The sequence below is a fragment of the Tetrao urogallus genome (genome assembly GCF_951394365.1).
Source record: "Tetrao urogallus genome assembly, chromosome: 17".
Lineage (NCBI taxonomy): Eukaryota > Metazoa > Chordata > Aves > Galliformes > Phasianidae > Tetrao > Tetrao urogallus.
Window position 1 is genome coordinate 8,322,569 of NC_136830.1, and position 22,683 is coordinate 8,345,251.

Below are 22,683 nucleotides of genomic sequence, written 5' to 3' on the forward strand. Positions count from 1 at the left end.
AATCAGAAGACTTATTTTGTAGGCATGAGCTTCTTCTGGACAGGCAAACACCAAGACTGCTGAAAAGTGCTGATGCAGTTGCAAAACACTTTTCTTTCTTAGCCTGAGTACATGTTCTAATTCTCTGTTTATCACAAATAGTCTCAAATGTTCCCTGAAGATGACAAGAATGAAACTGCATGACTAGTTGGGAGCTTCTGGAGGAGAGACCTGAACACATTTATCTGGACACAAGAGGTCCTTTGCCAATACCCTATAACCTTGCCCTTCTTAGGATGGCCAAAGGAATCTAATGTTAAAACAAGTATAAACATCCCACAACACATTTCTCAAAAAAGCAACAACTTCTGTTTTCTGAAAGCTTGTGAATGTTACTTTCCTATGGATGCAGACAGTATTATATGAGTGTTTCTGACAGCAAAGTTAAACTAGGTAGGCACTAGCAGAGCCCTCCTTACCCCCCATAATTGTCACCTCCCATGCAACCCTTGGTATTTCAACTGCACAAACAAAAAACCTTGCTCTGTGGCCACCAATAGCAAGTATTTGAGCACAGGCAATTAAAGCAAACTCAGACCAGACCATCCATCTGCCTGCACTGTTGTAAACAAAGAGAAGTGAGTAGAGTCTACATTCTTAACAACAAAATTTTGTCAGTAAGTCATTGACTTGTTGAAATCTTGGCCTTCAGATGAATTTCAATGATTTTCTAAGTAAAGCTCTCTAGATCCAGACAGAGTAGCCAGACTACTCAGGATCCTGGCTTTAACAAGATCTGCAGTTATTTCTAGCTTGACCAACTGCTTACAGCTTACAGAAAAGCAACCAAAATGGCACTGGCTGAAGGCAGGGGGAGCAGCTCTTGCTTTGCTATTAAGCCATGCCCCATCACGTCTCACTTCCAGAAAAACCAAGCCATAAAGCAACTGATTCTCCTAATTCCTTTCATTTCTGATGTACCAAAGGGTAAAGCACACCTCAGTTACCCAGCCAATGCAGCGTATCACCTTTCCAACATACTGCCATCACTGCAACGTCTCACAAGGAAGCTACGGGAATATTATCTTCTGACCAGCACTTGCTGCAATTTAACTGCTTTGCTATTAACATTGAAACCAATTGAGCAGTTTCGGAACCTGTCACAGATTTCATCTGCAAGGCAGAAAGGAATGCATGCAGATTGCCCACTGTGGCAGCCCTCACTGACAAACAAAACATCTCGTGAAGCTGAGATCTGTACCTCCTCCTCACCCTGCCACCTCCTCAGTGCTCCAGAAACTCAGAGTCTCCCAGGTTCATCCCTCCCCATTCATGCTGATGCCAACAGAAGAGCATTATTTTTATAACTAGTCAAGTCACACAGACTTTTAAAGCACTGCTGTACATAGGCTGCTCTGTTTTCTAACAAGGTCTTTAAATTATATTTTTAATAAAGTGTTTTAAACCTTAAACTGTTCCCTAGCTTAAAGCACAAGCAGTTGTTTGAGAGGACTTACCTCCTTACTTTCACTGACATTCACCTACTGATACAGAGCCTCAATGCAGCATGAACTGAATGTGGAACCAAAGCAGCTGGGAGATGTACATGCCCTATGTACAGCTACATCCAAGTGAGATGCAGATGGATGCCACAGCATGGGTGAGTGTCTACAGCCTGCTTTAAAAAAAAAAAAAAAAAAGTGTAGGATGTAGATTCAAGCCTTTAGTTTTATGATTAGTTTTATAAATGAGCCCTTTGTAGCGATACTGATAAACAAACATATTAAAAAAGCCAAAGCCAATGGTTCTGTAGAGCAAAGAATTCAAATGCACTTATAATAATCATTTAAAACAGAAGTGTGGTTAGCCATGATGAAAACTAAACTCTCCAGAAGGGAAATTTTGTAAAATAGGTTATAAATAGGGAATTTTCCTCACCAGATACAGTAAATTCAGAAAAGAAAGAGTGACTTATGTGCCCCACACTGCTAGAAGCAGTTCAGCAGAAGTTTTGCATGTTTGTCACTTCCCAGAAGCCAGCTATCCCCATTTCTGAGCACATGCTACACTAACTGCAGTGACTGTGTCAATGCATCACCTCCACTGGCACAGATGTTGATGAACACAGCGTGCAGGCTGTTGTTCATTGCTGGTGAAAAAATAGAGCTGGTGGTGGTGACTGTTTTGAAAAATATGTCTTCATCGATGAGAATTTGCTCTAACGAACAGCGTTACTGTGCTCTTTGTATCTGTCGTGGTTTCCATGAAAACAAATAGGAGACATTACTTTCAGAGCGACCTCTATCTTTCTCAGATCTCACTTGGCCAAGAAAGCTCAGCTTGTTTTATGTCCAAAGAGCCAAGTACTCCCTGCAAGTATCACAGCTGCCGCTGCAGCACACACAGCCCTGTATCCAAACTTCCTACAATACACCCGCACACTGGATTTCAACTGCAGCTTGCCACTGAGGAACAGCCAACCTGGCATTACAAGAGGTGGAACAGTCGAAGTCACAGTTCTGCAAAAGTAAAACAACCCAACATCCAGGTTTGGCCTCACACCAATCTTGTTCTTCCAGGAACACAATGACTGCATTGTTCACAATTAATTACTGCCTTAGCTGCACTGAACACCTCCTCATCAGTAACAGCTGAGGAAGAAGACACCCAGAGTTCATCCCAGGCTCCTTTCAGTGAAAGTCACTTATTTAGTTGGAGTTATATAAGCACATACATTCCTCAGTGTCATAACCCTATCAAAAGCATCACCTATCTCACTATCACTGAAGACTCGCATCAATTCCAGCAAGTACTGAGACAGAGGCAGCATGTAATGCCTACAGTTTCAGGCTTTCATTTTCTCTTCAGTACGTTCTGTATTTTGAGCCTCTTACAGTCTGACAGGAAGTTTCCACCAGCCAAACAGATGCAATTAGTTACTATTACCACTGTTTCCAGGATTTCATAAAAACCCCGTAAAGCCTGACAGCATCTGGGAACACTCATTTCTTGATCTTAGGCAAAGTTTATACGACGTGGTATTTCAGCCCATGCTGGTAAGAGAACACCAACACCTACCTGTGTGTAGGCACTGAAACTGTTAGCCATTCCAAATCAGATACAGAGTACTGAGAGCTCACTGACTGATTAACTGCAGCTTACCTTCAAACAACCAGCTGCAGCATGCTTTTTAGAGGCTTAATTTCCTCAGAATCCAGGCCTGCAGTATGATGGGGTAGGAAGCAAGCTGGAGAAAGAACAGGTTGGTTTTGGATATTTAACTATATGTATTTTTTCACTCACAGCTTCAACAAGAAAACAAAATCTCAGGAGAACTTTGTTCATGGAGGCTCTCACCATCCCTTTTGGCAACATCAGCTGTATGGGCAAGAAAAAATATGTGACACCATTTTTATTTGTTTTAGTTGTGCTCAGTTTTACAGGTAGCATCTTCCCTTTAGACCTTCTCAACGAAAACATAAGAAAGGTTGAAGCCATTTCCCCTGTTACCCACTCATCTCCAACAATCAGCTGAAGTGAAAAGCAGAAAACATCTTTTTTTTAAAAAAAAAAAAACAAAGAGCGGTGAGTTTGTGAAGGCTTATCCCAGTTTGAGCCAAGCTCCCTCCTATGGCACGGGTCCATTAGTTTGTCCTCAGGGTCCTGCAACTCCTGTCTACACAAATAAGAAGAAATCTCTTCTCTAGCTGTGACAGGGACATTCCTCCTAGTTGGAACACTTCTGGGACGGAGAGGAAGCAGGAATCAAGCTCTTCAAGGCAGAACAGACTTTCCAAGTAGGTCGCATCCTGGTTTGTTTCAGCACACTGCTGTGGCAACAAGGCACTTCAGTTGTGATTGTTGAGAAGCAAAGTCCCAGTTCTGTCAATAGAACCACAGGCAAATTTGCTCCCTTTCCTGTTAAAGTCCCTGCATTGCAGACCTGAAGGATCTTTCTCCCAGACACACCTCAGTGTCACTAGTGCCCTGATGAAGAAGAGCTGAGCTGGGTCAGTAGCCTGCAGGGATGCCACCTTTCCGGGAATCAGAGGCTGCAGCCCATCCATCATCTGTTCTGAGAACGGCTTGCACAACCGAAATGCCGCTGCCCCCCCGTGTGGTGTTGTGTTTTCTCATCCGTAGTTGTTCTTCTACACCCTGAAACGCAGAAATGCATGAGGACAACAGGAGAGAGAAACTGCACATGGGCTGGATTCTGTGTCCTGAATCCTCCACGCCTACCCCAGCATGCAATGCCTGCATTATGTAGGTCTCCTAGAACTATAAGCTGTTCCTCTTCTGTGGGACTGAGACTAAAAGTACACTCGAACAGCCCCGTACCGACCTGTCAGCTTTAGTGCTGCTCTCCTAAGAACATTTGGCAACACATAATAATTTTCCACATGCATGTCTTCCCAACACTCTGGATCAGCACCAGACAAAAAGCTCACAAGCACCCCAGCCTCAAATCAGACAAACCTCCTCTATTTGCTCCTCAAGCTCTGTGACATCAGGAAACAGCTGATCGTGAATTCTGGGCTCTTCCACTGCTTTCTTCACATCATAACCAAACCAGACGGAATTGATGACTGCCTGTGAGATGCAAAAAGCCTTAATGTTAGCTCCTTGCCTTCAAAGAGACTTGATCCTTGCAGCAACAAAGGCAGAGATTTCTGAAGGATGTTCACTAGAGAACACAGAGGATCTAAATTGTAGTTCCCTCTTCTTCCAGCGCTCCCTCTCATGGGTACATTGCAGCAAGTCAGGCTGTATATACTTAGGATGATTCCCTCATAAAGAGACCATGAGTGGCTAAAATGAACACAGGAGAAGGATCAGATCCTCAGGCTACTGTAGCTGGATTTATCCTGCTGTGAGTAAGGCACTGCTGGCTCGTTTGGCACACAGCAGTCTCCTCAGTGTAAACATACACTTACAGCTTCTCGCTGCTGTGCAACTGGTTTTCTTAAACCTGGCCCATCCCCGCTTGCTAAGATCACAGCTTGAAGCTGCTGGCAAGTGAAAACAGCCTTAGCATCAAGAACTTCAGAAGCTGCTTGTAACAACACTTCTTGCAGAAACTTCAGCTCTACCTTAGCTAGAAAGCAGGACCCAGTGTGATGCTGTGAATGGCTGTGCACTTGCACAAGGAGGCAGCTTTCTCCCATTGTTACTTAGGGTGTAACTGGGCTCTTGGAAGTGATAAGAACAACTTGCCAAAGGAAAAGACCCAGAGTCACAGGAGGGAGTAATTGTGAGAGGCCCTTTGTCCGTTTGGCAGGAGTTGGGTTTGGAGGTCTGCTCCTCTGAAGGCCAGGCAGGACCCTCTCGTTCAGCACCCAGCTTGCAGCAGGAAGCCATGGCTACAGTCACATCACAGAGACTTGAATCCTTTACCCCAAACACTGCCTCCCCCCAACTTTGCTTTGTCCACATCATCACATACCAGTGCTGTTGCTGTGGTTATTTTTGCTCCTCCAGAAGCACCAACCACCATCCTGATCTTTTTTGTTTTATCCACCAAAATGGAAGGGCACATGGAGGACAATGGCTGTTTACCTGTTGGGGACACAGATTCAACAGAGGCTCAGTTTTCTGCCTGTAACTTACAGACTGCCAGCTCCCGCTGCACATCTAAACCCAAAGTTTCCATATCCATTTTCCTAACTCATCTCGTGTTTTACTCATCCCCTGAGTGTCCCACTGTCTCCTATACACATCTCCTCCTTGCTCCCATAATACAAAGTTTAACCCTGGTCTTCTGTGCAGGGGGGCTGAAGGCTCCTTCATCTATGGTGCTGTTTCAGCTGGGGCTGTCTGTCACACAGCTGCCTCTCCAACACCACAGGACTTCCCTTTCTGTCCTCTCACTTCCCTGTCTCCTTCCAAAGCATAGGTACAGGAAGGTGGTAGAATCCCAGCCCACATTAGCTGCAGTGAGATGGCTCTGCAGGAAGCAGTGATGGAGCAGGGAGGGAGCTTAAGTTAGGGGCATGAAATGGATCTACCTGCAGCTGCCCTCCAGATCCCAGTGGAGCACAGAGAGACAGCTGACAGTGCATACTAGTGCAAGATACAGCTTCAACAATCAGATAGCGAGGTAGTTTACAGCTACCTGGTTCTATGAAATTTGCTGGAGAAGGAGGGATCCCAAATCCATTGATAATGTGAGGTGAGCTGAAGTCATCCATCTCATCATTATATATGATTCCATTCACACTGGATACTACATCAGAGCCAAAGCTAGACAAAAAAAGTTGGCACAGACATGTCAAAACCGGGAAGAACTTCAGGTGAATTACTGCAATGTGAAACCTGGGAGTAAATTTCCACTCCCTTCTGCTGGAAAGGACATTCCGTCACCCTTTGCGGGGAAGGAAGCAGTTCATACCAGGAACACATATCTACACAAAGAGGAAAGGCAGACCCAGAGTGCTGCTGCATAGCTCCCCTGCATGGAACCTGAAGACAGAAACACTACAGCAAAGAAATACAACTAATTCCCTTCTCAGCCAGGCAGTCCTGCACTCCTTTCAGAGGCAGCATAACTCAAAGGCAGCCACATTTGGAAACAGTTGGCATTTTGCTTAGATGTGTCAAGCAAGAGACTTTTTCTAAGGACAGGAAAAAACCCTCCTCCCTTTCCTCCCCTCTTTCCCCCCAGCTTTAGGCCGTATTTACAGAACACAGCTCTTCCTGACAGCACCCGAAGCCAAACACTGCACTTTCAGGCCAGCTGCATTAACTCAAACTCCTTCCAGATGCCTGGGAAATCAGAGCCTGCAGCGATAACAGTGCTTATGGGAAAACCCAGATGCAGTGGATGTTTCCTTGGTGGGTGAACCCAACACAACAGAGGACAGAATCCCACTTCACACATCTTGTGCTCTGACCAAACTACACAAGTCTCAGCAATAAGAACTGACCTACACGCTCGGCAGTACAAGTGCCTATTAACAGTGCTACCCATCACTGCCCTGCTACAGAGATGACAGTTCAGTGAGGTTTCATACCAACCACAGAACCACCACTAGGAAGATGGCAGAGGCCTACACAGAAGCAAGATCTGAGCTCATACTATTGGTTGATGGTGCTGGTGGCGGACACAGCACTGCCATCATCAGCCACAATGGAGAGGTGGGATGTGCCGGCACTATCTGCAGTGTAATATTCTGGCTCGTAGTATTCAATTGGATGGGAGGTGTTGTCTGTGATTTTCCTTCGGAGACTATCCGCAAAGAACTCGGACGTCATGTTTCTGATTGCCTGTCGGAGAAATCCAATGCAGTTACTCAGCAGATTAAGAGCCATGTAGTTACGAGGCTGATATCCAACACTTCAGACCATAGAAGAGTGGCAAATCCCAGCAGTGAGGCTATAGTTTTCCAGCAGGGGTTTTCCTTCTTCTTGAAAGATGGACATTGTACCAAAGAGCATTTTAAGCAGTCACGGAAGAAGCTGCACAATGCACCCCTCTGTGTGGGAATTTAATCAGTATCCATTACTGTAGATCTATGGAAAGCTGTCCTCAACACTGCTGTAAAGGTGTAGGCAAGCACTGCTACACTTGCTTCAGAGATGAGAGAAGAGGGATCAGGTTGAGAGGACTAGACCAAGGCTCTGGTCATTGCGTGGTAAGCTGCAAATTGTGTCCATCAGGCTGGGCTGTGCTCAGATCCTGCTGCTTTTGGAGACTCACGAAGTAAAAGCACAAAGTATGAAGTTGGGAAAAGCAGGGATCCTGCCTCACCCCCTCCCATCCGTAGGTCCACTTACTATAGGCAGGACTGTGGCTAGAGAGCTACAGGGGTGCTGGGAGTATCATCTACTGAATAAGGCTCCAAAGACTAAAAAAAACAGGGAGGGTTAGCCCTGACCAAACTCAAAGAGCTCCTGGTCAATTGAGGATTTTGTGTTTCCTAAAAGCAGAAAAGTTTCCTCCATTTATATCCCTCACAGCTTAGCCACTTGATATTCAGAGATATTTCAGTGCCTGTTTATTCACCCAAAACCAAAGTGTCATGTTCCAGTCAGCCTGGGTGTTGCAGAAAGAAAAGGCTTTTGCCAGGTACCTCTGTAACGTTGACAAACTTTGGATCTCCCAGCAAAGTCCTCTTGGCGTAGGCAAAGCGAAAGGCCTCCGCGATGCGGTGGTAAGTCAGACCTTTCTCCTCCACAGTTTTGATGCTGTCAGCAGAGAAATTATATCCTGGTAACAGAAGACAAACCATTGTGAACACAAAGGAAGAGACGTACTCCATGGGGCACTAATACAACTGTCAGGTGGGGCCATCTTGAAACTTGGTCTCTACTCCTACTGCCTGTACGGCACTGCTCAGTGGCACTCTTACCTTTCAGTATGTTGAAAATGAGGGCTAACACCGGGCCGCTCAGGGGGGCATTAGGTGTGTATAGGGTGTAGTCTCCAAGCTTGACCTCGATAGGGTCTTCTACTGTTGCTTTATAGTCCCGCATGTCTTCCATTGTGATAATGCCCCCTACAACAGAAAAGGAAACCATAGATTTGATTTTGTGATCCCTGGTGGGAAGAGAAGGTAATACTCTACTGCCAAGCATCACAGCAAGAAGAACAGAAGGGGTCACAGATAAATACAGAAAGTTGCACAGGTGGTGAATTTATTCCTTGATAGATCCATCTGAGGCTCAGACAGCCTAGTATCGAAGCTGGACTAATTTACAGCAGCCAAAAGGCTGGTGATCCATCTATTTCTATAAAGGACACCAGCAATGTCAAGGAACAAGATGTCCTTTAAGAACCCTGCTTACAGGAGAAGGATGCAGCTTTTGAGTGCAGATGCCTTGTGCTACTCCACAAGCAGAATAACATGTATGCTCCAATGCTTTTCTTATCAGAAAGGGGAAGACAGTAATTAGCCACCACAAATAAAGCCAGGAAATGACCTGTACACGTGAAATTCACTGAGGCTAAGGAATGCTAGCTAGTAAAATAGGATACTACCACCATCTAGTGGTACTGAGATTAAACACGTTGAGAGTATACGGGACCATGTATGTATTGTTTGAGGTAGAAGCTCGATGGAGTCAGGCTCCATGTGTCTACTCTACTATGTCCAGGAACACATAGGCTTGTTAGACTTACGGTATAGAAATATACAGAATATACTCTCCATTTCTGACTGAGTTTCAAATGCAACCATTAAAGCACTGATGGCTTCTTTTGTGCCTCCTGTTGCCACAGACCTCAGAGGTGGAATATCAGGCAGCAGGCATGACCTGCTTCCAAGGCTTCTGCAGGTCAAAGCTCCTCTCTGCACACCAAGCTGCAGCACTCAGGTCACTCACGCTATTTTAGACAGACTTTCTGTTTCTCACCTACACTCTGGATGTCAGTGATGATCTGATCTGCCAGGCTTCCTGTGTAAAAGGCATCTGCTCCTTCATCAGCTATAGTCTGGTATGTGTTGGCTAGTTTAGGCATCTTGACAATATCGCCCTCCTGCAGGATTTTCCCATCTTTGCAGAACACTTCACTGGCAGAGAAAGGAGATCAAGAAGACCAGATGTGAGAGACACGTTCAAAACCATGTGTACCTGTATCAGCTAACAGAGATTTAGTCAAATCTGTCTTCATGTTGTCGTCCTGGAGAGAAGAGGAACCGCCTGAGCTACGCCCCACGGGTCTTGATATCTTTCATAGGAACATAAAAGCAAACAGTGAATTCTCAGAATTTGCTCAGTGAAGCCTGCAGAAGGAGTGTCAGTCTCCTTGACTGTCTGTCAAGGCAGTCCACTCTCCCTGCCTGTTCCTTGGGTTAACAACTGCCTCAAGACACCCATGAGTGATTCTGTGATTCAATTCTGTGATGAGGAAGCACTGTCCTTGAAGCCAAGCAGTTCAGCTCAGAGCACAGGCTCTGAAGCTACAAGGCTCAAAGCTTCCAGTGAGTACAGGAGAATGCATTTGGATTCCTAATGGAGCACTTTCAAATAGACAGATCCCTGTCTAGTTCCCTCATCAGCGATCACGGATGCGATTGATGCTGCGGGCCTGCCAGAAGAAAGTACAGGAGCACAGGCATCCCATTTACATTACAAACCAATCTGCAGCTGGCAGGAAAAGACTAAGCATGATCTCAAGTAGAGCTGGACATAGGCACCATGGGACTGCAAGAAGTGCATTTAAAACCCTTCATGCTCATAATCATTGCCAGAAGTGGATGAGAGAGAGAAGTGGATCAGAGGCATTGCTTTGGGAAGGCTGACTGCAGAGGAAGAGATGATCCAAAAACTCACACTCTGACAACAGATGAGATATTCAGGGAGAGGAACATGCTTTGCAATTGCCCAAAAGACAGGCAGGATTAACTTAGGCTGCTCAGAGCATGAGGACAGGCTGGGGATTCAAACACTGCCATCAGATTTATCCCAGAAATTACTTCAGCTCCATCTCTGTTCAGTCAGCTTTTTCTACGCAACTGCTCTACCTACCACAGTAAAGGATTGCTTTCAATTGACTGTTGTTTAGATTTCATGGCTGATGCAAGGCCTTTCCCAATAGGAAATCCTTCTCTTGCCAACTTGACGCTGGGCAGAAATAAGTCTCTCCAAGGCAGTTTGCCATGACGTTGGTGTGCCAGTTCATAGCCACGGATTTCTCCTGGAACAGCAATGGACAGTCCTCCTGGAGCAGAGAAGAAATGTATAAGTCTTCAGTAGCAAGGAAAAAGAAAAAAAAAGAAAACAAAAAAGAAAAAGCAGTAGTGCAGAGGAGGGCTTATCTGTTGGCCTTGGTTTTAAGCAGGGATTGTGCATACTATCACTGGTTCAGCCCATGCATGTGATGCTAACAGGATTATTGACACCTCTATCCTCTTGCTGGTAACTCAAGTGTTTGGGCAATTCTTCTCACTTTTCTGTATCAGTGCAAAGCTACTCAGAACACAGAAGGCATCATACCTGCCTGCAGTTCCCAGTCCTTCAGAGTTGAATACACTACAGTAAGAGGGCACAGCTATATGTACATTGGCAAAGTCCACGCTTGCACACACCAAAATTTCTTTTGTCACACTGCAGCAGCAATTGCAATAGACTGTCTACACTGCACAATGATACAGCAGTTTGCTTCAATGCTGTTTTTACCAGCATCTCCCAGAAGTTCAGCCCTTCCCCAATGCTCCATTCCTCTTCAGTTCCAGAAGTCACCATAAAGGGAACTGGAAAGAGCCTTTGCCTTTACCTTTCTGAGAGATCTGTGTGTTGTTCCCAAACATGTCTTCTGTTGCTCTTTTAGGAGCCACCTCTCTCGCATTAATGATTTCCACATTTCCTTTAAAGACAGAGGAAGAAGATCACATTTAGCTCTGAACTCAGCACCAGTCACAGTCTGTGCAGAATAAGCCCAATCACTGGGAAGCAGTTTCTTTGCAGTTATTCTGTGGACAACCTCAGAGATTGGGAGAGTCAGTACCTTAACTCAGGTAGCATAAATCACCCCTTTGTGCTTTAGGTGGAGGAGCAGAACTGTTCCAGATGTGTACAGGCCTGTCGCTTACCTGCACTGTTATAGATGGTAAAGAAGAGCCCTCCTCCAATGCCCATGCTGTGAGCGTTCATGAGTCCTACACAGAGCAGTGCTGCAATCGCACCATCCACAGCAGATCCACCTTGCTGAAGGATGTCCCTGTGCAGCAGAAGAGAAGCATCTTATGGCAACACAGTGTCTCACAGTGTTTCAGCTATTTGTGAGCTCTGGAGTCACCTCATCAGAGCAGATATACAGCAAATCTTCTGTAATGCCCATTTATCCGACCTGATCTATGGGTTCCCCACAAACAGTTTTGGGTTTCTATCACCACAGATAAGAGAAGCTAATGATCTGGGTACAGACCAGACTGACCTTCATTAAAGACATTCAAACTAGCCTGAAAGCAGCAAGATGTGTCATAGTACCTGGAGGAGGCTGGCATTCCAGCCACATCCATCATACATGAGAAGAAGGAGCCCTGAAATCTGCAGCATGTACATCTAGAACTGGAGAATGGCTTAACAAAAGTATTTTAAAAGAGTTTGAAAAGCATCTCCCATCCCTATTGTTTCTGTGCCTAGGGAATCTTTGTCTACTGTACTGCCTTTGAGTGACTGCATTAACATTAGTTGGGAATGGTAAGGGCCCAGGTTTACTCACAGCCTCCTCATTCTATAGGGAGCTGAGTGCAGCTGCCAAGGTTGCATCTGTGCATCAGTGAAACAGAGCAGTTTTGTCTCATCTCAAGCAAGAGCTTCACAGCTAAGAAGAACAGTGGCAGAATTAGTGATTACCTTCCAATTACTGAGCATGGTCCTGCATCCGTAGCCACAGCTGCCCTTTTATAGATGTGTGTGTCCTCTGAGTCCGAGCGCAGCCCAAAGAAGAGTGCCAGGAACAAGATGAGCCCCAGCAGGACTGCAGTCAGGACCCCAGTCACCACAAAGCGCTTCCTCATCTTTCTGTGGGAAGAGACATGATCATCAACCTTGCTGTTTCTGGGGCTGCTAGGGAGAAGGTGATCAGGAACAAGAGGAGGCTTGTCGTCTGTCTTCTTCCATATCCACTGTTTCCATCTCCTCTTTCCCCAGCAGCTAGCAGCTCTGCTGATGGATGGTGATTTTGGAAGGAGTGACCAGAGGTAGTGAGAGCCCAATTCTGGCCTTGAAAGGTACATCACAGTGATGTTCTTCCTGCTTTTCCAGCCCTTGCTTGTCAGTGAGTTTCTATGGACTGCTGAGCTGCAGGCAGTGAGCAGCTACCTCCTTCCCTGGACCTCTCATAGATGTCCATGCTCAGATTCATATCAAGACCTTTCCTCTGAGCACTGCTGTTATGGTTTCTCTGTGCAGGACAACTGCTGTAACAACTCCAAAGTTTTTACCAGCTTCCCCTTTACCCCTTACTGCCACACCATTTGCAGAGTGGTCTATTTCACTGAGCACTCCAGAGACTCCTGGGAAGCCTCTGGGTAACAGCTCGAAAGTATTAAAGTCCCTGAAATGAAAAAGCCAGCAGCAATGACTTAGGTAACAAACTGTCTGTGTTACTTTTCGACTCACATCATCTCCAATGAAAAAACGGAGAGCTTTAACCTCACTGATCACTACAACACACATCCTAGTCACTAACACGTCACCTTGGCCAAAGCTATTTGGCCAGAAGCACAACACCCTCTTGCTCAGGATCCTTGGCTAGAGCAGCTTTCCCTTAAGGCTGCCACTTCTAGAAGGCAATTGCCAGTGCTCACATCTCCATATTTTTCCATCCTGCACAAAGATGCTCTTGGGGTGCACAGGGTTACTGTTCACCAATGGGTGAGCATAGGACACTAAGCAGACCTGCAGCAAGGGTGTTCCAGACACACATCAGAATAAGTTGAGAGCTATTGAGGGGATGGAGAGTCATGACATCTTGCTAGGACTGACACTTCATGAATAATATCTACTCTTTGACCCATTTCCTTTCCCCTCACAGGACTATTCAAGCACAAAAGACCTAAATTCAACATAGCTTTTTCAGGGACCAACCCCCCCCGGTTCAGTGCAGTTATAACCATGACTACTATATCTGTGCAATAGCCAAGATACCGTTTACCTTACCAAAGCACCTGCTGTCCTCACAGGCAAACCAATCCATGGCATTGGGAGCGAAGAGCAGATCCACCAACCCCAGCCTCTGTGGCTATGCAGCTGCCCAAAGCAGAGGAACCTCCAGCAGTCGGAGCAGCACTTGGTGCCTTGCAGAGCAAGGAGGCAATGAGTGTGCCAATGCTGACCTAACAGGAGGAAACAGGCCAGGCCAGCCAAAAATGAAGCACTCCTCAAAGGGAGGAGATTGGCAAGCGCTGCCCCTCGGCTTCACTCCCATTCTGCTTATTTCAAATAAGGGAATATCTATTTTCTATCCAAGCCTTTTATCTGCGAGTCTCAGAGCACAAAAGGTGTCTGCTTCCAAGTAAGGCAACTCAAATCAGGGTGTCAGTGTGCTGTATGTGCCGTTCTGTAAACAAATGTCAACCAAGGTCAGTGAAAGGTAAATGGATGAGACCTCTTTCCAGGTTCAGAACTTGATTTACACTCAACTACTTTTAAAAGAGACTGCTGGTGTGTTTGCAGAGCAGTTGCTGTGCAGGGAAACAGAGAAGCTATTATGTCCCCAACAATAGCTCACACACAGCCTCAGAGTTTAAAGACAGTTTTGTTTGTTGGCTTCAGCACTGGCAGTCTCCTCCAGGCTTCACAAGAGAAGCCATGGGATCTTTTATCTGCACTCCAGCTAGGCAGAAGGTACTTTGTTTCATCTGGTCTGTTCCTCCAGCCCCTTTGTGACCCCAGCCCAGTGCTGACATGTTAACCCATCAGCTCCTGCCTTGGACTGCACGGTTCTCCACGGCTGCCTGCCTTGTTGCTGTGCACCTGTGAAGATTTGCTGCCTCATCATGCAAGAGCACCAGAGAAGGGTTGACCTCAGGACTCTGCTCTCTCTTTCACCTCTGAAGAGCCTTTGAAGAGCTCAGTGCTGCCTGCTCAGCTGCTGGGTGAGTGCATTAACCTTAAGAAGAGCCTTCCAGCTCACTGCACGCCCCAGGCACAGCTCCCAGCTGGCTGCCAGCCCCAGGCATTCTGTTCTGCTGCAGCAGAGAGAGCAATCTCAGGTGACAATAATCCCCTCAACCTTCTGCTCGACTCCCACAGTCTTCGTGACTTCTTTTGTGGGCACACAGTCTATCCTGCATTCTGTGTGCAGTCCAAACTGCCTTTCTGGCTGTGGCACAGCAGAACCCAACAGCTCTTGTTTCCTGTGCAGCAGTTGGGAGACAGAACAGAAGCCTGCAGATACCCACTCTCCCTCCACACCTGTCCCATCTCATTACTCAAACAGTGGAGTTTTTGCACCGGTGCTCCTTCTGAGCCCCAGCTCTGAAGTGCAGCCATCACCTGAGCTGACGATGGTGTTTGCTGAGGCTGCTTTTAACCTCCAGACCTCTGCAAAATGCAGCTGTTTGGGAGCTTGGGTAGCATTGCAGTCCCAGCAGCAGCACTTCTGGAGAGAGGGGCCATAAGGCCATTAAAAGCATCGTGCTCATTTCCCAGTGTCATAAAGGTCCACTAGCCAGTCCTAGCTATGAAACGTTATGTGAATGCTGAGATTCACTCAGAACCAGCAAGAAGTAGAGTTACACCTGTATGAGCCACCCCACTGTGGCACAGTCAGACATGTCACAATTTTCACAACTTTGTTTAAACACAACTGCAGGTTTTGAGCTGAAGGAGTCCTGCTGCAATCGGATAGGCAGTGTTGGGCTGAGGTCAGAGCATCTGAACTGCTCTGTCAGTGGTGTGTGGGTGTGCTGCAGAGATAGGGAACTTGCCAGGGTCAGGGAAAACCCAGGAAAACTAAAGGAGAGGGAGTAAACCCAAAGTCAAATGCATAGCAATAACATTACCGTATTTAAACAGGTATTAGTAACCAAGAATTGAAATATTGTTATCATACCCTATTGCTGCATAGAGTGAACCATCAGTGGCTTTTCTTTTTTGGCTGACAGCGGAGGTCCTATTATTAATCCACCATTATATGACAACCTAACGAAGGTGCCCACAACTGATCACATAGGAAGCATACAGAAGACCCTAAGACAGCTACTTGGGCTGACACTTCAGGATCAGGTACCCTGCCTTCTTGCACAAGATCTGTTTTTGCAGTTGCTTCCCAGAGCTGCTCCCAGCAGCCTACCGTGGGGCCAGGCCACATTTAGACATCAGCAAGTGATGTGCTCCCATCCAGCTGTTGCTGGGTCCCCAGTGCATCAAGTAGCTTTTCCTTCTCCCTGGGAGCTCACAGAAAGGTGGTGTAACAAACAGCAAATGGTTCACCTGTGGGAAGCCTTAGCACTTGGGGTCTGTGCTTATACCTAATTAGTCAGATGACTGTTCAAATCCTTGGGTATAACTGTGCTAACTTCCCCCAGCTGTCACTAAGAACAGCAGGCAGCAACTTCAGCTTTCATCTGCTGGAATATCCAGACTCATCATCCTCTGAGCAGCTAATTAGCTGGGGTTATTTACTCCAAGAGAGCTTGCATTGAAAAAAACTAGGACAAAAGCAATACAAAAAGTATACTGCTGCTGTCCAGAACTAATTCTGTGAGTTTATCCATTCCTTTCTCTTAAAAAAGGAAAAAAGGTAGTGAGATCTATTTGTTACTGTGGGCTATCCTTCATAAATTTCTGTTTTATAGCAGTTCCATATGATTTAGCATTGATGCTGGCTAACTCTTCAGGGTCTTTTGCCCTCTTCCTACTAAAACTGTTCTTTCTGTCTTCCAGGTTCTGCCTTGTCCTTATATACCAGATCTGAAGCTCACGTTGCCCATTCCCAACCAAGCACTCCTTCATTACATAATTCACAGGTCTTAGGTTGTGGAAGGCTAATAGATGGCATAATCATGGAAAGAAAAGAGGATAATCACCTTACACAACAAGGACAGAACTAAGATCATAAATGTACCTTTTACATCAAATTTGCCTCCTGCCTGCCAGGTTAGAGCTCCCTGCAATGGAATCTTCACACCTTCCCCCAAATAGTCCCAAAGCAGCAGTGAGCTGCTGCAGGCTACTTATTCCTAGGCAGAACTGGAATGGCTCAGATGCAGCATTTCTACCAACAGGTTTGGGTTAACCCAAAAGGCAGAGAGCTTTGTGACTTTGTTAGCCATCACATATAACCCTGCTTTTCCAGGGCTCTGTTGGAATAGACATCTGCTTCTAAGCACTATCCTTTTAAGAACAAAGGGCTTGTTCCCCTGAGCCTTCCATCCTGTACTCAGACACAAAGGTCTGACTTTCTCACATCAGCCTCCCTATTGCAGCCTTGCCCTGCACTTACTGCAATAAGACATGTACTTAAGGCACTTGAGATTCCAATCTACAAGTTCATGTGCTAAATGCTTTTTCCCCTTAGGCCTTTTACTCAGCAGCAGCCACTGGGACGCCTCTGATCAGGACTCTGGTTCTCCTACACTCACCCATGCCGACAGACAAGCAGAGTCTCCTGCCAGCTACTGATCTCAATGGAGCAGCAGGCATTTTTCCTTAACTATTCCCATTTTGTCCACATGATGCCCTCGAGAGACTTCAAACAAGTGATCAACAACTGCCTCCCCTTACAGAGGAAATCCTTCCTGATTCAAGTTTTACACAGACTGCTGTGGAGAACTGTGATGTAAATACTGAAGTAGTTGGGAATCAAAACAAACAAACATTCTAAATCTAAGCCCTTTTTTGGGGTCTCACAGAATGAGGCAGGTGTTATGCTCTGGTGTTAGGCTACAATTTAGAACTAATATATTTTTGTACTCACTCACCAGGAGAGATATTCAAGTTGAAGTCTTGTACAGTCTTCATCTCCATCAGCAATAAAGAAACTGAAGCAAAATTCAGTCAAGCCATGAAGAAGCTCAAAGAAGCTTCCAAATTCAGGACTGGGCACTGGTGGGCACAGAGCAGTCCCCAAGTACTAACCCTATGCTGCTGCTTCACCACAGAAATACAACAGCCCCTTCAACCTTTCTGCACAGCCAACACCTCCATGTCAGCCCCTGTCCCACTGCCTGCACCCTATATATCTTGCTGCCTCCCTCTCCTCAGGCACAGCTTAAAAGTTTTTAGCATTCTCAGCTTCAAGCATGGCATTGAGGGCTTACAGATGCACGCAGGTACTTCATAGGCAGAAAGGCTTCAGATGAACTCTATGAGGCCATGATGGCAAAGCCAGAGGTAATCCAGCATCACAAAAAATACACGTTATTAAAGTTTTACAAAGTCATTCAGAGCATTGCTGTTCCACTCACCTCCAATTTAAAATCCAAATGTTTAATTAAAATAGTTTTATTCTCCCACCACTTGCAAAATATGTTTTCAGAATATCTTCTTCCAATAAACTGGGAGTTGTTTATTAGAACTGGGCTTATTCAGGCAGAATAGTCAGGTCCTATCATTCTCTTTATGTAAACTTTCATCTGATGCACCAAAAAAACATACTGTTCCATGTTCTGCTGCTGAAGAAAACCCAAACAGCATGGCAAGGGTGAGGGTAATGGCTCAAATGATGTCATTTCTAACTTCCCCTTACCTCTCAAGAGTACTTCCACTGATCTGTTCTGTCCTTTCGCATAGATCCTTATTTACTGATATCCTTTGAATATCCTTTCTGAAGCAGTGAATCCCGTTCTTGAGCCAGTACGTTCCTGTAGCACTAGCAGTAAGCACTTGCTTTTCCTGAAAAGCTCTCCAAAGCTTGCTGTACTATTTGATATTTGTACAGCTCTACTTACAGAGATTAACCCATTGAAACTCATTACTTTTGAATTCACAGTACTGGAGGAATGCTTAAGTAATCATTGACTAGGTGAAGAGTCAAGAGCCAACACCCTTTAATATGCATAGCTTAGCACTCATAAATGTTGTCTATCACCAACAGAATAATCATTCATTTTTTGATTCTTTCGCTACATGCTGGCTAAGCAACTGAACAAATATATGGTCACACCAAGTGCCCATCTCCATAGGATCCAGTATGGTCCATACTCCTCTTGCCCAACCAAATGGTGCTCTTGTAGTTTGCATTTGGTCTTTTAAGTGTGCCTTGCAGCTTAAACCCAGACACACTGACAGATTTAGCTGTGACAACGTTTGATTGGAGTATCCTCTGCCAAGTGGGAGCAACCACCTGCTGAGGACACTGCTCAGTTCTTCAGCAATCCCAGCTACACACTAACTTAAACCATCATCACTTTTAGTTCAGCTTAATGCTCCAGCTGCAATAAGATGACACACTGCCTGTTCTACCACCATTCCCATTGCAGGGAGGATAACAGAGGAGACATCTAGAGATGGAGAAACCTGTCCTCCACCACTAAATCTCACTGAAGCTTTTGAGCAATAATCCTGTGTCTGTTTGCACAGCTTCCAGTTGCAGATCAAAGATTGCAGCTCACTTGCTATTGAGCATAGCATAAACCCCAGCAGTAACCCAAATTCAAGGTGCAATATCTGCCCTTGAACTCCAATTACTCAGCAATGAAAGCTCATCTCTCTGCTGCTGTACAGATCTTGATAGGCAGCTCAGAGCCAGCTTGAACATGAGAGTTCAGTGCCCATCCAGAACACAGCACAGACAAATCACAGCCTGCCTAAAATTTGGTCACAGCAAGGCTCCAAGCCTATGCATCCTAAGCTGGTTCTTCAGTCAGCAGGGTGTCCTGCATGCACTGGATGAAGCAAAATCTGTTTGGATACCAGTCAGCTCTGCTAGATGCTATCTTTTAACATACCAGGATCAGTAGTTTAATGCCTCAATTCCAAACCTGCCCAGTTTCTCCATCCCAGTCCAACCTTTGACAAACTGGATCCTTACTTACGTTAGAGGGACAGGGCATGTACTGCAATGAATCATGAACAAAATCTCTCTTAGCACCAAAAGTAAAAGCTTTGGGAACACAAGCCATACCTCCTCTACTTAAAATTACACAAGCATTCCAGCCTTGAGATATTTGGAAGAGAGTTAGCGTGGGCCCATCTTCAAAAGGGACTTCCTAGTACCCCTCTAAATGAAGTGTGGAAAGATATTTGCTCTTTGCCCCAAACAAACTAAAATGTACTTTTAGTCTTTCACACCTAAGTGAGGAGACAGGGAAAAGAACTTTTACTCTTTGCCCCATTACTGAAAGTCAAATCCTATGGCTTTTCTTCAAGGGCAGTGCAGTCTCATCTGTAGCACATCCTCACCAGTACAGAGTTGGAACAAGCTGGACATTCCCCAGCAAGTTACTCTTTCACTTACGTACAAGTAGAAGAGTTGAAGATGGGGTCAGAGGATGTTAAGAAATCTGAAGGTAGTACTTCTGGTTCTGGTAGGTAAATAGTAAATAGTTTGCTATGCACACGTACAGCTACAGCATTTCAATTGTACGTGGTTTTGGAAAAGTCACTTATCTCTGTGTAGTCATTAATCCACTACATTGTCCTGTTATGACTAAGCAGCAGAGCCGCACCTCAAACAGAAATAGCATGGTCCATGGAAGTGCATTACAATAAAAAAATGTTAAGAAAAAAGTACTTTCTGCATGGCTGATTGTGGTGCTCATGATGTGACCGTCTCTGACATTCTCTAACAATTAGTGAAACATGAGAAGCAGAGTGAAATCTCTGCCTCTTCCCCTAAAGGAGCACACTTGGCAGCATATGAAGCAATATCTTCAGAGCCCTTGTCGTGGAACTTGTGGGTACTGAAAAGCATCAGGAAGCATGAAGGCACTTCTGTGTACTTTCTCTTTTTGCTTCATCTCTCATCATGTACTGATTTTGCTGTAAGAATTTCAGGAAATGACATCAGCAATAGCTGACTACATAAATCATGTAATTGAGTCTCCTTTTCACAGAATCCTTTTTATTGCAGATCACACAACCCAAGCTCTCCATTTCCTGATATTTCAATAAATACATCATCAGAATGGAGGAGATATCCTCATTTTGCAGCTTAGCTACTTTTTCACGAGGACATTTCTCCTCCAACAGAACAACGTTGCAATCCAGTGCTATCCCAATGCAAGCATCAGAGGGGTTTGGAGTACCCAGTTAACACATGTTAGTTGTGTGTAAGGCTGCTTCCTGCTAAGATCACTGAGATATATCTAAAGAGTGAAAATTCTGATAAAGCTTTTTGAAGCTGTACTTTTCTGACATCGCGGATTCATGCCACCAGCAACACTAATAAAGTTATGATCCCAATGGATTCCGATTTTCATGAGGTCATTATGATCCTTACAATACTTGAGACGCAGAAGGGAGATAAATCTAAATGGACTTATAATTAGACAGCAGTATGAGGTACCCAGATGGATTATGGCAGGCGTAATGATGTGTAGATCATATGGCTTAGGTTATAAGAAGGGTCAGTGCAAAGAGATATTTCCTGAGATTTCTTTATGTCTCGTGTCATCCTCTAGCCAAATGAAGAGGATGGAAGCATGGAAGAGATAGCAGTTTACTACTCTGCTATTTCATTTTTTCAAGAGAGCATTCTTGATTTGGATAATAAAGGATGTTATTTCCTATTTTCTGTTCAAGTTGGTTCGTGACTTTCTACAATAACTCCATATATCAAAGCTGTACACAATGACAGGAACAAGGACTGGGTCATTAAAACTTAAGTCCTATCTGATAATCAACGCGAACATTCCAGTTCCTCCCTACTGGAAATTGTTACTGTTCAAGGCTCTTCTTTTATTACCTTTCCTCACTGATAAATTCATTGATCGCCACCTGGGCTCGGGCAGTACTCACAAATTTTACGTCAATCTCAATTTTCCAAGATTAATATGTACCACTTATTTATCAGCTTTATGAAGCCCTTTCATCTTTGCAAAGCCTTTCTGTTGGGCTACCAAAGGCACTGCGTTCTTGCTGCCAGACCTACCTTTCCTGCAGCAGCCAGCAATCAGCTCAGCAGCCTGACATAGCTTCACTCAACCTCACCATGCTGGAATAAAAGAGGGGAGAGGGCTAATGAAGGAAGAGAGGAGGAAAGAAGGTGGAATAACAGGAGAAAGAATAATCTTTAAAGTGCTGGACGGGAAAAATGGAAGAAGAGGGAGTGAAAGAGGCAGATAGGACAACAGAAAAATACTGAAGTGTGGGAAAGGGGAAAATGAAAGGGCAAAAATACAATGCCCACTCTCAAGGGCAGAGGTTTCTTCCCTATAGCTTGCCCTCTGCATGCACTTGGAGGTGCTCAGATCACAGCTGAAGTTTGGACTTTCTTAGTCCTTTGCAGAGGGTTTGTTTAACATTATCGACACATTAAGTAACTGTTGATTGTAGAACATCTGAGCAGGAAAAAATACAGGTTCCGAACTAAAAAAAAAAAAGGCCTTCGGGCTGCATTCGCTGAAGAGATTTCCACAGACTTCAGTGGAACTTGGAGAAGATCTCCATTTTCCAGTAGAAAAAATTAAAATCATACCACCTGCTTAGATTCACTTGCTTTTGCTAAATAAAGGCTTTACAAATAAATGAGATAGATTGCAGTGGAGCAGCTTTGAATAACAAAGACCAGGTCTTTGATGTCCATATGTCTGGGAGGGCCGTTTGTTCTGGCAATGAGCACACAGTCTCCTAGGCACTGTTCTGATCACTCAGATGTCTAAATATTTGTTTTCCTGGGCAGAATCTGTTCCCTTACACACAAATGCAGTTGTCCTTAATAGCTCAGTTTTCTCTCCAACTCCTCAGCTGGAAGCCTCTCCCACATTCTGCTTCTGGAAGTAACTCCCAGTACCATCCCACAGTACCTGCACCCTTGGGCTCTGCACCTGCCTTGCTACCTGTTAAGAAAACTTGTCATTGCTTGATGTCCACTCATACTACAGGCAAAACCATAGGAAAATTGTCTGTTTCTTGATCCTAAATATCAGCTTTTCCACGAAATTCTTCCATCTTAATTAGGAATGAAGAGCATAAGCAAACTGGTTGTAGACTGGGCATCTTTGTGAGAATCCTTTGTTTTTTTGGCTCAAAGCTTGCTTCCTGAGGTCTTTCTTGTGATAAGACTCTCAATGATTTGTTGAGGAGGCAAGTGATGGATACTAACCGTGTGACAATCAATATCGCTTTGGGGACATCTGAAAGCCCCTT

The 22,683-nt window shown here is 45.0% G+C and overlaps 1 protein-coding gene across 1 annotated transcript; it reads right to left on the reverse strand.

Annotated features, from left to right (window-relative positions):
• Positions 1–3,990: 3,990 nt before the first annotated feature.
• GGT1 (gamma-glutamyltransferase 1) lies at positions 3,991–12,443 on the reverse strand (the record flags this gene model as incomplete). The annotated part of the gene is made up of 12 exons (XM_079543956.1): positions 3,991–4,137; positions 4,459–4,572; positions 5,426–5,538; positions 6,095–6,222; positions 7,058–7,245; positions 8,052–8,188; positions 8,331–8,477; positions 9,334–9,491; positions 10,450–10,642; positions 11,198–11,287; positions 11,514–11,641; positions 12,280–12,443. 12 exons carry the CDS (start codon positions 12,441–12,443, stop codon positions 3,991–3,993), a joined length of 1,707 nt encoding a protein of 568 aa, XP_079400082.1.
• Positions 12,444–22,683: the final 10,240 nt, after the last annotated feature.